Source organism: Lytechinus variegatus, chromosome 13 (genome assembly GCF_018143015.1).
Source record: "Lytechinus variegatus isolate NC3 chromosome 13, Lvar_3.0, whole genome shotgun sequence".
NCBI lineage: Eukaryota > Metazoa > Echinodermata > Echinoidea > Temnopleuroida > Toxopneustidae > Lytechinus > Lytechinus variegatus.
In genome coordinates, this window is record NC_054752.1 from 10185929 (window position 1) to 10203134 (window position 17206).

At 43.0% G+C, this 17206-nt stretch overlaps 1 protein-coding gene across 1 annotated transcript in view; it reads right to left on the minus strand.

The window, feature by feature from the left end:
* Positions 1-17206, minus strand: part of LOC121426260 (GATOR complex protein MIOS-like) — a 35790-nt gene that overhangs the window by 361 nt on the left and 18223 nt on the right. Inside the window, exons 15-22 of the mRNA XM_041622496.1 lie at positions 9381-9452; positions 8560-8666; positions 7602-7774; positions 5767-5952; positions 4970-5103; positions 3981-4146; positions 2981-3113; positions 591-690 (exon numbers count right to left, since the gene is read on the minus strand). Of these exons, the coding sequence (XP_041478430.1) occupies positions 591-690; positions 2981-3113; positions 3981-4146; positions 4970-5103; positions 5767-5952; positions 7602-7774; positions 8560-8666; positions 9381-9452 (1071 nt within the window). The remainder of the gene's footprint in view (positions 1-590; positions 691-2980; positions 3114-3980; positions 4147-4969; positions 5104-5766; positions 5953-7601; positions 7775-8559; positions 8667-9380; positions 9453-17206) is intronic.

Here is a 17206-nt window from a genome sequence, read left to right on the forward strand (position 1 = left end):
TTTTGGTGTATACAATCAAAATTGTAAGGAAAAGTTGAAGTTTTGTTCTCAACATATAAAGAAAACTTGAATAACCTAAAATTTTTTACTACTAACTGCAGCCTTCCTCAGCGATGTGACCCGATTTGACCTTGGTAACGTAGTGATCGATTAGGACCAGATTCCTTGAACAGCGACGCCCTAAGCTCCACTTCTTATGAAGTACTGCAGCACATTCACATCCAATCACCTGGACATCACATGGATATCTTGTCAAGGTAAAAGTGCTGGACAGGACGCCATGGCACTTTGAGTAAAAGAAGCAATCTACATCCGGGCATTCAAGCCTTCTCTCAACAGGAACAGAGGGCGAAACAAGCTTCCGAATGTCTAAGACCTGATTATCGATCACTACGTCGCTAAGGTCAAAGTGGGTCGTATCACTGAGGAAGGCTGCAGTTAGTAGCTGGAAATTTGAGGTAATTCTTTAAGTTTTGTTTGTGTGTTGAGAACAAAATTTCAACTTTTCCTTATTTTCAACCAACAAAGATGAACTTTTAGGATACATAAAAATTATTCATTTGTAGTAGTTAGAAATAAAGAGAACTAACCTGAACCACTCTGTCAGATGATCGGCATGACCTCCGTGTCGACAGCTCTGACACCATGAAAACCATTCTCCAAAGTCTGTCTGCTTCGTCATGGAATTCACTGATGATAAGATTGCAAACAAGTGATAACTTCAAATGGGTGACAGTTTTCAAAAATCAATTTCAAAGGACAATCACAGCTCATCATCTAGCATCCAGTCTTTTACAATTCTATCATACATTGGGCCTTTTCATGTAAAAAAAACCATCAGTGTGGCCATTTTTTATGCTTTTTTCTACGAATTTGCACTTCCAGACACTTATTCAATATCAAAATAGTGATTCATTTTGTGTTGTATCACAAGAGACTTGATATCTCCCAGCATATCCAGCACTACCAGCATGAGAGAACAGCTGAAAGCTTTAAGATGACAAATCCTGAAGCTATCAACTTTCTTCAAACTGATTGAGGAGTTCTGCCATCCCATGACAAAAGGAGACAACTCAGATTTTTTTTTTCTAAAGGCCGTGTCACTCAAATTCCTTAAGCATTATGTAAACAGAAAAGAGCATGTATACAGAAAATAACACAAATTAAGAAAATGTCAATTTTGAAAAAAAAGAAAAGAAATCAGAGTTGCTTCTCTATGTCATGAGACAGCAGTAAACATGAACCACCTATTATATTATTATTAAAAATTATATTGATATCTCTTTGATTGATTTGATTTATTCACCAGCAGAACAAAATACAATTCCGAAATAATGACATAAAAAAACCCACTTTTTTCTTTTGCATTTCAGCGTTTTGTGATACCATACCTCAGCAGGGCACAATGAAAAACACCCACTACCAGAATTTGGTGGGAATCAGTCCATGGGGGCCTTAGATATGACCTCAAGAAAACATAATTAGCCCTACTGAAGTCAATGTATAATTGGTCTGGTTCTAAATATTAGGAACCAGGCCAATGATTTCAACGGGGCTAGTTAAGTATTTATGAGGTCATATCTAGTTTAGATAGTTAGTTTAGTTTACTGCAACGATGTAGGACGAAGCCTGTTCATCGATCAAAGTAGAAATGTCTAATGCTGCTCTCCTTCAGACAAAATTAGATGCGCTACTTATGTTGGCATGGAGGGGTGGCAGGGATATCGTAGACAGTGAAAAATTCCATAGAAACACACTGGATTGTTTCCCACCAAATATGTGTTGCAGAGGTATTTCATCATGATCAAGTGAAACATGGTATCAAAAAAGGTAAAAAAAAGAGGAAAACCGATGACGTCACACTTCAGTACTCTATACATATTTACATGAATGAGAAGAAGGATCATATATAGTAAATTGATTACTATGGTACATGTAGTAGCTGGTGGTTGTTTTATAAAGCTGTTCGTAAATAAGAGCACCTAATAGAATGACTGGTGAACGTTTCTTACGTGCTAAATAATCACATTGAACATTTAAAGGTGAATATCATTTACCAAAAGAAAGGATCACCAGTCGTGCTTAGAGTCACTCTTAAAGATAAATTCCAGTATTGGTAACAATCTCAAAATGACTTTTTACAGAATCTAATATAATGACCACACACGTGTCTGTTTGTATGAATAAAAATTATGTGGCAAAGGGTTCTGGGAGAAATTGTGTAATTGCTGAGAAATAAGCAAAATAAGCGCGGATTCGGTCACTTCCGTCAGGTCTTTATTCCAGCAATAATAATACACTGTCCCACGTGTGCCTATCTGTGTTGGTGATCTTCAGTGTGAACATTTCTCAGCGTAGATTTCAAGATTTCACAAAGTTCAGTTTATGTAACTGTACCAGATCTAGATCCTCGATGATATACTGACAATTAAGCCTTGTTTTACAGACTTTCTCATGAAATCAGTGATTACTGCAACTACTGGAATTTCTCTTTAACAGCTTCATGAAAAATCCCCTGGTAGCTGTGTGTTTTACAATAAAGAGATGCTTTTGGGCCATTTTTGGTCAAGTGTGTGACCGAAATTCACAAACCTTGACTTTAATTAGTTATATAAATCTTAAAATTTTAGAGATTTAGTAATTAAAAGGTTATATAACATAAACATGTATAATCAGCTATCATTTGGAAATATTTTTGATGTCTCCAACATGCAGGTTCAAGGTCAGAGGTCAAAAGAAGTGTCATGTGTGTGACTTCACACAGAAGCATGGTATTGAAAGTTTCATTTCATTTTGAAATTCCTGTAAATTTCAAAATGAAATGAGACTTTCAGAATCATCATAATTAGTCATAAATCTAAAAAATTTTAGATTTATGACTAATTAAAATCAAGGCTTGTCATAATTTCGGTCAAACACATGAACAAGAATGGCCCATTAGGGGCTACATGAATGGGCGTTTAGCAATTCCATTACCGACCTGTCTGCTTGCCCGAGGATTTGTAGCTTCTCTGATTCGGGCTCAGTTTGGATTCTCCGGACCTCGTTCCCATGTGCATCAAACACAAAGCACACCTCGGCAATGCCTTCCGACACTTGTAACAAGTATTCGCCTGAAAGTAAACAGTTGAATGTGGTGTTAATGTATTTCTTTTGGCATTTGAAAGAAGAATGTCAAGGACTAGTCTAACTCTAATCTAAAATCAATAGGTAACTGCAAGTTACTGTAACTGTAAATATGAGAATACATCCAAGTTTCAGCTCACATATATTGCTTGTACGGGGACACCACTTCGATGGACCCCTTTTTTTTAGACCTAATTTTCAGTTCTCTAGATACTCCGAATGACAAATTTTCAGTTCAGAAGCTGCCCAGCCCCGCTCGCAAGACCCCCCCCCTTTACGAGACATCTCAGTCCCCCGGCCCTGCCAAAATTGTCGAGCACGAGCAATGCATGTGAAAGATGTACGTACGGCTTTGCAACTCCCTACATTTAACTAGTAGCCACTCCATGCATGGCGAGTGCATGCACAGCGCTCGACCTACAGTGTCATGATCCCATTCTGTAGACAGTGTTTTTCACACAGCGCTGTATATATTTAGTTCCCAAGACCCCATACTTTACCCTTTTAGTCAGTATCTTAGACCCCCATTTCAGAGTTTCGTGAGGCACACCCCCATCAAAAAATAATTTCAGTGCCCCTTCCCCCTCCTGGGGCACTAGCATGATATGAATCCAGCAGGACGCATGCCCGTTTTTTTACATAGCCGCTATACGCTAATGCCTACGATCTAATGAGTTCTAGAAACCCCATTTTTTGATGTGGTCAGTTCCAGAGCATTGAATTTTTAGCAATCGTTGATCAAGAGCCTTTCCAGAGACCCCCATTTTCAGACCAAGATTCAGTTCCAGAGCCCCCAACCCCCAACTTTGGCAAGGCACATAGGCATCATGTTATAATTCCAGGACACTACTTACCCTTCTCTGTTGGAACGCCCTTGCATAGCCTCCCATGTAGCCTGACTTGCCTCCCTTGGCTAGCTCACTGGGTGAGATGGGACTCTGACAGAAGTGACAGCTGACATAGATCTGCTTGGAGACCTTCTCTTTGGCATGAGCTTGGTACAACAAATCAAACTTTGCCCTGCAAAACAGAAACAAATAATCAATTTCGATAACTACTCTACAGCACAAATAAAAATAAATATGCTTGCTTACACAGTGCATACTGAAATAAAGGTAATCAAAATTTAGATGTCTATGGCTTATTTTGATGTTCTGTGATACTACAAGTTTTAATTCTTTTATTCGGTAACCTATGTGAGTATTCTTACTTGCCATCTATTTGGTATGAAACAATGGACCTGGTGGGTGTTTCATAAAGCTGTTCGTAAGGGGTGACTTTAATAACGACTGGTGATCTTTTCTTCTGGTAAATGATATTCACCATTAATGTTCTTTGGTGACTATTTAACACGTAAGAAATTTTCACCAGTTGTTCTTAAAGTCACTCCTAACTTACGAACAGCTTTGTGAAACGGCCCCTGGGGGAGTTTTGCAAAGATTTAAGTGTGACTAATATTTTGGATAAGCACAATCCTTTATTTTGGAGTAAAGGAATTTTATTTTTGAAATCATGGCCTATCATACAATCGCTGTGATGTCATTGCAATCTTTGGAACTTGCCAGAATCATAATGTGTATAATATGGCCGAATTTTTTTTTCTAGATTAGCAGTATAGCACTGCCATTTTTAAACATTGTAATGTGTTTAAAACATTAGTCACAGTGACATACATGTAGATGATTTTGCTTTGTAAATATGATAATAAGAGTCTTCAGAATTTTGTCATTCAATCATTTCTCGCAATAAAACCAGAAATGAAATTAAAAGTTTTATTCCAAAATTGGGTCGCAGATCAATCTTAAGTTTGTTGTGGCCTTTAGAGGAGTACTGAAGAACTGACCTTTCATGCCAAAGTCTCCATGTATCTAGGAGTTGCCTATAGCTCTCAATCCAATGCTGTACTGATTCTTCCCTGTACAGGTCTGGTGGCAGGGCTTGGACTGCTACAAGGCTGGCCGTCTGGACATCTGCAGTCTAGAGGATTACAAATTATAAGGTCATTAATATATTTAAGTAAACACAATCTCAGAGGGAACACAGAAATAGCTTTGGCAGAGAGGAGATTTTATTTATATATGGTTTATATTAGAAGAAAATAACTAAGGACTTCATCATCGACTTAAATCTTGCTCACACATAGCAAAGTTCAGTATCATTCTTTTTTTGTATGAGGTATGAAAAATTGTTTATGCAGAATATATAATGTGAACCAATTAACTAGAGCCAAATTAATTTATTTATGGGAGATGGTTTCCTCCAGCGTCCCTATGACTCAGAAGTACAAGCTTCGACTACACCCCCAAAATAAAGTAATAATGATGTAATGTGCTTGTCTGTGCACCCTTGGTCATTTCTTTTTAACAGATGTTTAGTGTGTAACATACAGTTATCAACAAAAATGAGGCACTTTTATGCGTCTAAACAAGATTTTAAAAAGATTAGATGACATTGGCAGACTTAACTGTGCAATTGTACGAGATGTCTATATATTTACAGATAATTCTATGATTTTACTCTGTAATGAAATTGTAAATTGGCCCTTCCGGCTCTGCTGCTGGCAAATATTCATGTGTATACTAATAAATATTACAGATAACTTGCAAGATCTTTTCAAACGCCAATTGATAACCGACTTACCCTATCGACATACGATTGCAATAGCTCCACACCATCTTTAGTGAGTCCAGTAAGGAGGACACCGGCAAGGTTGCCATCGGTTACGACCTGTAAGGTCAGATCCTGCACAAAGGTCACCAGCTGGACATCATTCAGGAAGATACAGGCAAAGGCAACGCGATCCTCGATGCTGATCTCCAACTCTCTCTGCAATATGTTACGGAAAGTTAGCATGAACATTACGTGGCTGGACTGATAAAACCTTGTATCTCAAAATTCAAAATTTTAAGGGCAGCTTAGAAAAGGCCTATTTTTAAAATAAAGCAATGGTGGCAGTCTCATTTTGCCTAAAACAGTCTACTGATAACTGAGAAGAACTTTTTCAAGGCAAAAGAAGGCTGCTACCCATGTTATAACTCTAAAATCAAGCTCATTCTGAGCTGTCATCAAAATAATATGAGGCCGTCGTCAACATCAAGCAGGTCGCTCATGACGACGGTCTCCTGCGTTCTGAAATTGAGTTAAATAATATTCTTCATACACTTTTTTTTATATTCAGAAAGAGATCGTAAATGATACGTGTGTCTAAAATGTATATAGGTACATGTAATTGTAAAATGTATGTAATAATTGATTATGTTGTATTATGTTGAACGCAGAAATAAATTTCAAGCAAACAAAGCAAACAAATAATATCACACATTTTCCAAAATTATTCCCCGACTTTTCCCCGACTTTTCCTTGACCACAAATTTTTCTATGATTTTCCATGACTGTGGGAACCCTGAATAACTGAAACAAAAGCTGCAATTGAGCTTTGGACATCCTGATCAGTTTTCCAGACCACATACATTGCACTACGGCATTCCGCAAGGTTCCGTCCTTGGGCCACTGTTGTTTACACTCTATGTTCGTCCAATTGGAGATATCCTTCGATCTCATGATGTTTCCTTCCACATGTATGCAGATGACATTCAGATCTACACCATGTTTGTTCCAACGGATCCAGTGGCAGTAGACTGCTAAGTGGACAATTAATTGCAAGGACTAAACTGATCATTCCGAGGTGTAGAACAGTTGTTTTAGTGGCCAAAAACAAATATGGAGTAGTGTGTGTGCAGCGCTTTGTAACCGAAAGGAAAAGGCGCTATATCAAATGACTTTTGGATTGGATTGGATTGATCCATAGTATGACGTTATTCAGTAGCAAATGTAGATAATTGCCTTACCAAAGGATGTCGGTGCCATAGCGGTATTTGAACCCCAGACCTTGTGATTCAAAGCCAGGAGACCTATCCACTGAGCCACAACACCTCTACATTAAAGGGGAAGTTCACCCTGACAAAAAGTTTATTGTAAAAATAGCAGAAAAAATAATAAAAAATATTGCCGAAGGTTTGAGAAAAATTCATCAAATAATTAAAAAGTTATTAGAATTTCAATTATTTGATTTGTGACGTCATATGCGAGCAGCATTCATACATAGCGAATGGTAAAAAATCAAATAAATGTCATTTTCTCAGAAAATATGAAAATGGTTTTCACTGAACCCTTTGTATATCAATAGACTAATCATTTCACACCCGATCATGAATAGAAGACAAAATTAAGTCATCAGGAACCATACAAAATTTGAAATTCATGCATTTTATATTACATAACACATGGGGCAGCTGCTCGTCTATGACGTCACAAATCCAAAACTTTGAACTCTAATAACTTTCTTACTTTTTAACGGATTTTCCTGAAACCTTCACCAATATTTTTTACTAATTTTTCTGCTGTTTTTACAACAAAGTTTTCTTCAGGGTGAACTTCCTCTTTAATGAATTAAGGAATGGAATATGCAAACTTACAACGACAGCCTCGTATTTATCATCGTTGGTTGTAAGGAAGCCGAACATGGCTCTAAGGTACGGGTTCCGAAGCTGACGACAGAGGGCGCTGCACATCGAACACCAGAGGGTGTCCTTGTCTGGTGTGAATCCAGACAGCGCCATGGCAACGGGATGCAGGTCATGACTGCCATCTTGACGTAAAGATAGAAACAAGGAGAGAAATAACAAAGAACACTGCAAAAAGTAAGCACATGATTACAGTATTACTAATAGTAATCCAGGTTCTAAATCTGATTTAGTCTCTGACTATTATAGAGATGGCCGGATTTTCCTCACATAAATAATAATAATAGACATTTATATAGCGCCATCTATCTATAAATATTCTATTCCGAGGCGCGTTTTAGTATTATTACATGTATTAACCCGGCTTTAGCTTAAGCTGCCTTTCAGTGCTCAAGCATTCAAGGAATTAATCCTGCTGAGTACCCATTCACCTCACCTGGGTTGAGTGCAGCACACTGTGGATAAATTTCTTGCTGAAGGAAATAACGCCATGGCTGGGATATTCGAACCCATGGCCCTCTGTTTCGAAGTCAGAAGACTAATCCACTGGGCCACAATGCTCCACCCCCATCCTCCCCCTCCCAATGTGAAATATATTTTTGAACAGAGAAATGAAAAGGTCTATACTTGTTTGGTATCATGCATTTGGTATGGACCCCCCCGCATTTCTTGCTTTAATGGGATATGAAACAAATTTACACGACCTACGTATACATATGTGGGACCTTCCTAAAATTATTTGTCTTTGGTTTCCAGTTCTTATGAAAGTTTTATAATTTTATCAAATTTCAACATCTATCAATAGTTCATGCAATGAAATTGAGAATGTGAAAAAAAAAGGGTGGTACATGTAAAAGACGCAGATTATTTCGTGGAATCTGCCATTTTTTTGGTCAGAGTCAGATCATACCTTTAGCGGCTTCAGCTCCTCTGTTGAGTATTTCAATAGCTTGTCTCATCTTCAGATGGAACACACATATAGCTGCTGCTCTCTCATACCGCCCTTCAGTCTCTAACCTATAAACATATCAAGAACAGAATGTCGCGCACTTACCATTATTTTCAAAATCTCATACATTTTTCTTCTTTGCAATGTTGGAAAATATTGGGTGAAGTGGAATCTACTACAATGTCAAGTCCACCCCAGGAAAATGCTGACTTTAATAAATAGAGAAAAATAAAACTATCATAATGCTGAAAATTTAATCAAAAACGGATGTAAAATAAAAAAGTTATGACATTTTAAATTTCACTTATTTTTCAAAAAACAGTGATATGCACAACTAGGTGAGTCAGTCGATGATGTCCATCACTCACTATTTCTTTTGTTTTTTTATTGTTTGAATTATACAATATTTCATTTTTATAGATTTGACAATAAGGACCAACTTGACTGAACTATATGTATATAGTGTTAAACAATGCTAATTTCACATGTTCAGGGAGGAATTAATCGTTGTATCACTTGACAAATGAGGAGAAAATTAGAATACTAAATATCTTATAAAATAAAATACAAAAGAAATAGTGAGTGGATGACGTCATAGTCTCCTCATTTGCATACCTATAAGCGAAACTTTAAAATGTCATAACTTTCTTATTTTACATCCCATTTTGATGAAATTTTCAGCGTTACGCTTGTTGGATTTTTCTCTTTTTATTCAAATCAACTTTTTGTTGAGGTGGACTTGTCCTTTGAATCAAATCTAATAAAATAAAATCATGGTTTACCTCTGTGTGAAATCCCTGAAGGCGTTGTGATCTCCGTCAAAGTCCCATCCACACAACCTCAGAGCATGTGACCTGTCAAACACGAACAAATATTCTTTTATAAAAAGAGCATTAAAGGAGAATGAAACCTTTGGAACAAGATAGCTTGTGTGAAAACAGAAAGATCAACGAAACAGTTCACAAAAGTTTAAGGAAAATTATGAAAATACTTTTTCTTATTTACGAGATAACTCATACATCTACTTGATTTGCTAGTTCAGCCTTCTGGACTGCCATACCCGAAAAGAACTCCCAAGGATTTAAAAAGCGCGCGCGCGCCCTCTCCCGTTCAGGCTTACTACCCATGAACACCGCGCAATTAGCGTCCATCTTCCTCAACTTTTGCAAGCCCATACGTTGAAACATGTTGCTACGCAAGGCGGAGGGTCGGTGGGAGGGTATCAAGTAGATGTATGAGTTATCTCGTAAATAAGAAAATCAGGTAAGTATTTTCATAATTTACTTCAATAACTCCATACATCTACTTGATTTGCTAGACCAACACGGACTCAAACCGTAGGGAGGCATGTTTTCAAATGTAAGCCTAAAAAATTTAAAAAACCCCAAAACCACGAAAATTAGGGAGAGGGGGAAAAAGCCGCAGCTGCTTTAAGCGCCGAAGCAGCAAATCTCGCCTCACTGGACGGAATGTCCTTCAAGTAGAAAGAAGTGAAGGAGTTAGATGAGCGCCAAAAGGCGGCCCTCAAAATGTCCTCGAGAGGAATGCCCTGAAAAAGGGCCCATGACGAACTAATGCCCCTAGTGTCATGGGCCTTAGGTCTGGTTGTATCAGACAACAACGCACCCGCGCCCGCTGAGTTGATGGCCTCAACAATCCATCTAGAGATGGTGTCGCGGGATGCTGCTGAAAAGGGTTCACGTGAAATTACAAATAATTGATCTGAACTCCTAGACGATTTGGTGCGATCCAAGTACCACTTTAACGCCCTCACGGGACACCACAATCTATCCTCTGAAATAGACGAAAAACTAGACAGAGGGGCCAGAAAGACTTCAACTGAACCAGAGGACATGGTTTGATTCTTTGCGATGAACGAGGGGGTCGGAATTAACCTAACACCCCGTCTCTCCCAGCGAATGTGTCCCGGGGAAACACACAGGGCGTGGAGAGAACTTCGCCTTTGGCCCGAAGCGATAGCCATTAAAAACGCTGTTTTGATAGCTAAGTTATGGAGAGAAGCCTCCGCTAGGGGCTCAAAGGGCGGTTTTGCAAGGGCCTTAAGAACTGCAGACAAACTCCACGACGGGGCTAAGGATTTGACTGGTGGACGCTTCACGAAAAAGGATTTTAATAAATCCGTAATGACTGACGAGTTAGATACAGAAGAGCCATCCGCGAAACCGCGGTGCGTCGCTGCAATCGCGGACCGATAGCCCCTGATAGTTGCGATCGCTTTGCCTTTATCAAAAAGGTCAACCAGAAAATCTGCGATCGATGCAATCGAAGCAGAGCGAGGATCGAGTGAGCGTTGATTGCACCACTCTGAAAAGATGCCAAGTCTGGAGTTGTATAAGCCCAACGTGGAAGCACGCCTGCTTTCCGAGACAAACTTGGCTGCCCGATCCGACAGACCTAGGGCCCGGGCATCCTCCCCGAGAGCGGCCACGCAGTCAAGTGTAGTGACTCCGGCCGCGGATGCCTGATTCCCGAGAGGGGCTGAGAAACTAACTGACTTGTCGGAGGTAGAGTGAGAGGATCCCCCACTAATAATTCCAGTAGTTGAGGGAACCACGCCCTTCCCGGCCAGTTGGGTGCTATGAGAAGTACCCACGCCCTGTCCGCCTTCACCTTCCGGAGGACTTGCGGGATCAGGGAGAAAGGCGGGAAGGCATAGCACCTCTGATGTCCCCAGTTCATTGAGAAAGCATCGAGATGTGACGCTTCCATCTCGTTTACTCGAGAGCAGAAGACTGGGAGCTTCCGGTTCAGCGCTGTTGCGAATAGGTCGATGTCCAGCGGCCCCCCAGCGGTGGAGAATCGACCTGAAGATCTCTGGGTTTAGTGCCCACTCGGAGGGGAGGCAGCGCCCCCGAGAGAGGAAGTCGGCTATGAGGTTGTCCCTGCCCGGTATGTACGAGGCAATCGGGACAATCTCTGCTGCACGACACCACTTCCAGAGACCCGCAGCCAACGCGTCGAGAGAATCCGACCGTGTGCCCCCTTGCCTGTTTATGTATGCTGCCACAGACCTGTTGTCCGTACGGACCAGCACTGTCCGCCCGATTAGCTTGTGCTGAAAGTGGCGAAGTGCGTTGGACACCGCTTGCATCTCCAACACATTGATGTGAGGGAGAGCGCCTGGATATGCCCAATCTCCGGACACCATCTCCCCCTCGCAGTGGCCACCCCAACCGGAGAGCGAGGCGTCGGTGGTCACTGAGGCTGACGGGAGGGGAGTCTGTAGTGGCTTGCCCTGAGCCACGAATGCTGGGCGAGTCCAGGGCGCTAAACTGCGACGGATAGCCAGTGGCAGGGGAATCCGAGAATGCAGTGAGTCTACCCCGGGGCTGTAGTAGCGGAGAAGATGTCTTTGGAAGGGCCTCATGTAGAGACGACAATCTTGCATTATGTCTACTAGACTGGCCATATAACCTAGTAACTGAAGCCAGACGCGGGCTTTCACGTGACTGCGCCCCCTTAGGGAGCGGGCGAGAGACGTGATCGACCGCACCCTGTCTGGGCTGGGCCGCGCGAGCTGGTTCGGTATATCTATCCTCGCGCCCAAATACGTGGGAACGCGGGAAGGAGTGAGCTCCGATTTCTCCCAGTTGATCATGAACCCGAGGTTCTGAGTCACCCGTAGTAGCAAGGAGAGGTGAGCTTGTAACTTTGCCTCTGAGTCTGCGACAAGAAGCCAGTCGTCTAGATAGACGAAGAGTCGCAGGCCTTGGTTTCTCAAATAGGCTGCCACGGTGGTGACTATGCGAGTAAACACTCGGGGCGCCGGTCGCAGCCCGAACGGGAGGGCCCGGAATCGGTAAGTCACACCGTCGAATTGAAAACCCAGCAGATCTCGTGAAGCTGGGTGGATAGGAATGTGGAAGTACGCGTCGCGTAAATCCAGAGACACTGCCAGGTCCGCCGCCTCCAGTGAGGGGAGGATCGTGGCTAACGTTTCCATCCGGAAATGTTCGGTCGGAATGAACGTATTGATTCTCTTCATGTTGAGAATCATTCTCAATTTGCCCGAGCGCTTGGGAATGACGAAGATCGGGGATAGACAAATATTGGGGTTGTCTGTCACCCTCTCTATCGCGTCCTTCTCCACCAGTGCGGCGATTTCGGCCGCAATGTACTGATGGTGGAGGGTGGAGGAAGGCGGTGAGGCGATGCGAATCGCGCCGTGCGGGAAGGCTTCTATTTCTATAAAGAAGCCGTCTCGCACGACGGATAAGATGTATGCGTCTTCCGTGATTTCCTCCCAAGCCGGGAGAAAATGACGGAGACGCCCGCCTACCTTGCCCAGCGCTCGGGGCAGCATGTCAAACCGACTGCTTCGGTTTGGGCGGCGCCCTCGAATTGGGTCGCCCCCCTCTTCCCCTGCCTCTGCCTCTGACTTCTCGCTGGTCTCGAGAGACTTGAAAGTTTCGAGGCGGCGGTGCTGGAGCCCGGCGTCTCCGGGCAGCAGCAGAGCGGGGGTGGGTTTGCACCCTCGGAGCTGGAGGCTTCCTCGTCGTGGGAGCCGCCGGGCGCTTGGGTCTGAGCTCCTTAATAAGCTCTGACGCCTGCTTGCGACCGTCGACCTCCTCCTTGAGGAGGGAGGCCGCTACGCCCCCGAAGAGGAACTTATTGCTTTGGGGAATGCCTGGGAGGAAGTTAGCGATTTCCTTGGGCGGGATGCCGAGTTTGCCAAGCGCCCTCTCCCGCCGGGCATTGGTTACGAGGGACGCAGAGAAGGATAATTGCATCCATAAGTCGCCAATCAGAGAAAGTAACGCTTCGTCTAAGGCGACCCCGTCACCCTCCGACACCCCCAAATCAGCCGATTGAGCTCTGAGAGCCATTAGGGCCCCGAGGTAAGCCGTCAGGCGAAGGGCCGAGCGGGTTTGACGCTCATATGCTACCTCCTGTCTTTCCGACGAGGAGTGCTGGTTGGCGGAAAAACGGGTCCCCAACCTCGCCCCGATACGATCGAGTCCCCAACCTCGCCCCGATACGATCGAGTTCTGGGGAAAACGATTTAGGCATAAAAAATGCCTCTTGGTCCTCCTGGACAAAAGTAAACTCTCTTCCATAAGACTTCTGTCCTTTGTTCTTAACCAGTGGGGAGCTGGCTAGAGCGGCAGCATTCTCAAAGGCCGACTTGAAGTCCTTGGTCAGTCTAATGCCTTTCGACGCCTGAAGCGGCGGGGCGAAAAATAAGGACTCCCCTTCTTCATCAATACCCCCGCTCGGAGGGTAGATGTGAGGTAGATACTTCTCAAGCAGCGCCTGGGCGCTTACTGAAGAGTCGACCGTGGGAGGGTTATCCTCGCCTTCGAGAGACTCCTCGTAAGGGGAGTCTCGCTCGCTCTGATCCGGGAGGATGTCACCATGACAAGTTTCCTCCCCTGGAGGAGCTCCGAGAGCCGCGGGAGCCGTACGGCCTCTCGGCCGGCTCTCGGGGAGGCAAGGGAGTCCAGTATGCGCCGGGGTGGATTCGAGAGATTCAACCGAATCGCTCGAGGATTCCCCGGGTGTCTGGTGGTTATCTCTCACTTGTCTCGCTTGATGCTCGGGGGCACCAGCGGGGTGAGTAGAGGTCGAGGGTGGGACGAACCCGCACCGCTCGAAAGCAGAATGTAGCAGCATGAATAGCTGTGACATCTGACCACCGACACAAGGGTCTGAAGGAGGAATGCCCCTGGCAGCAGGGCTGGCCAACCTCTCCTTCGACCTCTTCTTCTTCTTCTTTTTTGCGGGCTCCGCCGGCGTGGCCGGAGCAGAAGAAGGCACAAGAGGCGCGGGTGATCTCTTACGATTTGCCGCCCCTGGCAGGGCGGCCGCCAACAACGAAACATCACCCGAATCTGACGGGGTCAGATTGTGGTCACAGTCTGATGTGTGACGCCTCTCGCGGTCAGGGGCTGGGCGATCTCTCCCGATGCTGTCAACGGAGGACGACTTATACGGCAGAGATCCTGACCTGTGCCGGGGGGAGAGAACCGCACTCTCCCTCCGGACTTCTGGTGACCCGGTAGCCGGTGGGTCGCATAGCCCTATGGGTGCTGCGGCGGCAGGACCTAGTTTAGGCTTGGAAGCCTTGGCTACCACTTTTTTCTTTGTCCGAGACCGTGGCACCACAGTCTCGGCCTTCCTACTCTTAGCATCCGACCGCAAATTCGGAATGCTGATCGACGCACCCTCATACTCACCGCCGCCGGAGGAAGCGGCCGATTTCTGAACACTTGCAATCGGGACGGTCCCCGTGGGGGACACCAGGTCCTCTGGGGCTGTGTTAGTCCCACTCATCGGTGCCTCTCTCTACCCTGAAAAAAGAAAAAAACAAGAATTTTTTTTTTTTTTTTTTTTTTTATACCAAGATCTCGCTTGGGAGACCGGAGTGGTCTTTCTCTCCTCCTATAAGAAATTTGTTTGAGCAAACAGAACAATTCAAAAGGGGAAGGGTAGGGAGGAAGAAGAACCTAAGAAAAGGGATTGAGAATTTTTACGATAATTTCCAAGAGAAAAAACGTAACCTCCTGTGGAAAGGTAAAGAAATTCAGAACAGGAGGAAGGAGGAACGTCTCTAGTAACGATTCCAAGAGGAAGAAGACACAGAAAAACCTCAAAGAAGAATCGTAGAGCCCGCCTGTCGAAGTAAAAAATATAAGACTAGGAGGGGAGAGGGAATTGAATGAAGAAACAATTCCGGGAAAGGTCAGAAAAAAAATTTCTAACAAGAAGAAGACCCCACCTGCAAAAAAATTTTTTTTTTTTTTTTTGGGGGGGGGTTGAATAACCAATCAACCAAGATAAAATTGCTTAAGTCGAATTAAGCAATCCCTGTAGAGAAAAAAGGGGGTTTTAGGTTCCGTCTGTGAATAAAATCTTAATCAAGAAAATTTATTCAGAGCAGAAAGGAACAGGAATTGAGCTTAAGGATCCGCCTGTGAATAAAATATCAATCAAGAAATTTATTCAGAACAGAAAGGAAAAGGAATTGAGCTTTAAGATCCGCCTGTGAATAAAGTATCAATCAAGAAATTTATTCAGAACAGAAGGAAAAAGGAATTGAAGAATTAATCAATCAATAATCAATCGAAAATCTTAATAATCAATTCCGGAAGTAAGGAAAAAAACAGAGTTGTAGATCCCAACCTGCAAAAAGAAATAACAAGAACACCCACAACAACAAGTGTAAAGGTTGTCTAGAATATAATTCAAGAAAACGGCACTAAAACCACCACACTTTGAACGTGAAGAACAATAACCGTGGCAGGAGGAGGCTTGCTGCCACGTAGGCAGACTAAACCCGGTGCCTCGCGAACGCGCTAGCGAAGCGGCGCGACGAGGGGGGGGGGGTTCGAAGGACCCACCGCCGAGGAACGTGTTTCAGCGTGAAGAACCCAAACGTTAGGAAAACAATTTAAGTGTCACCAAAAACACGCTAAAAAGTCGCGCCGGGTGTAAATCCTGAACACAATCTAACACACAAACGGAAAGATTGAATTTAAAAGGGAGAATGCACAATTGATAAGCAAAAAGAATATACCAAAGATCAAAAAAAGATTTGAACTTCGGGAGACTTATCTGAGCACGTCTTGACAGATGGCTTGCCGAAAGCAAAAGAGGAAGATGGACGCTAATTGCGCGGTGTTCATGGGTAGTAAGCCTGAACGGGAGAGGGCGCGCGCGCGCTTTTTAAATCCTTGGGAGTTCTTTTCGGGTATGGCAGTCCAGAAGGCTGAACTAGCAAATCAAGTAGATGTATGGAGTTATTGAAGTAAATCAGACAAATATTGCGATCACTTATGCTATGGAGATCTTCACATTGGCAATGCGACAAAGATGTGTGATGTCACTTGTGAACATCCCTCCCCATTACTTTAGTATATATTTCACTTAAACTGCCTCTTTTATCACACCTATCAGTAGATCATGTGTTCTTTTTATAGGAGGGCATGTAATACAGATTTTTAAAGAATGCATCATGGATAAAGAGTTTGTAACACCATAAGAAAAGGCAAAAAGAGACATATTGGGGGTATTTTACAGTCCATCAAAGGGAAATTTTTCACAAGAGACATCACACATCGTTGTCGCATTGCCAATGGGAGGATCTCCATGGCATTAGTGATTGCAATATTCAAATGCTCATAACTTTCTTACTATTTGTCTGATTTTTCTCAAACTTTCTTTGTTCTTATTCTTTATTTTTCTGTTTTCACACAAGCCGACTTGTTCCAAAGGTTTCATTCCCCTTTAAAGATAAACTCTGGTACTGGAACAAGTGGAAAACAAAATACTCACAGAATTGAACATTTCTTTACACATGGAATTCTAAAAAAAAAAATGATATCTGCCAATCAATGTTTCAGGATTAAAGAGTAATGAGCAAATAAGATCAGAAAGAAGTAGGCCTACTGAAAAATGCTGTCCATTTATAGTGTGGTCCAACATGTTAAAGCATGTGATAATAAATGAACATATTTTTCAGGCAAGCATGAATAATTTTGATTAAACCTTGTTGTCCTAAATAAACATTATGGTGTATGATTATCACTCCGGGATTGCTTTCAACCATTTCCTTTTGAAATTATATTATAGTCATATACCAGAACTC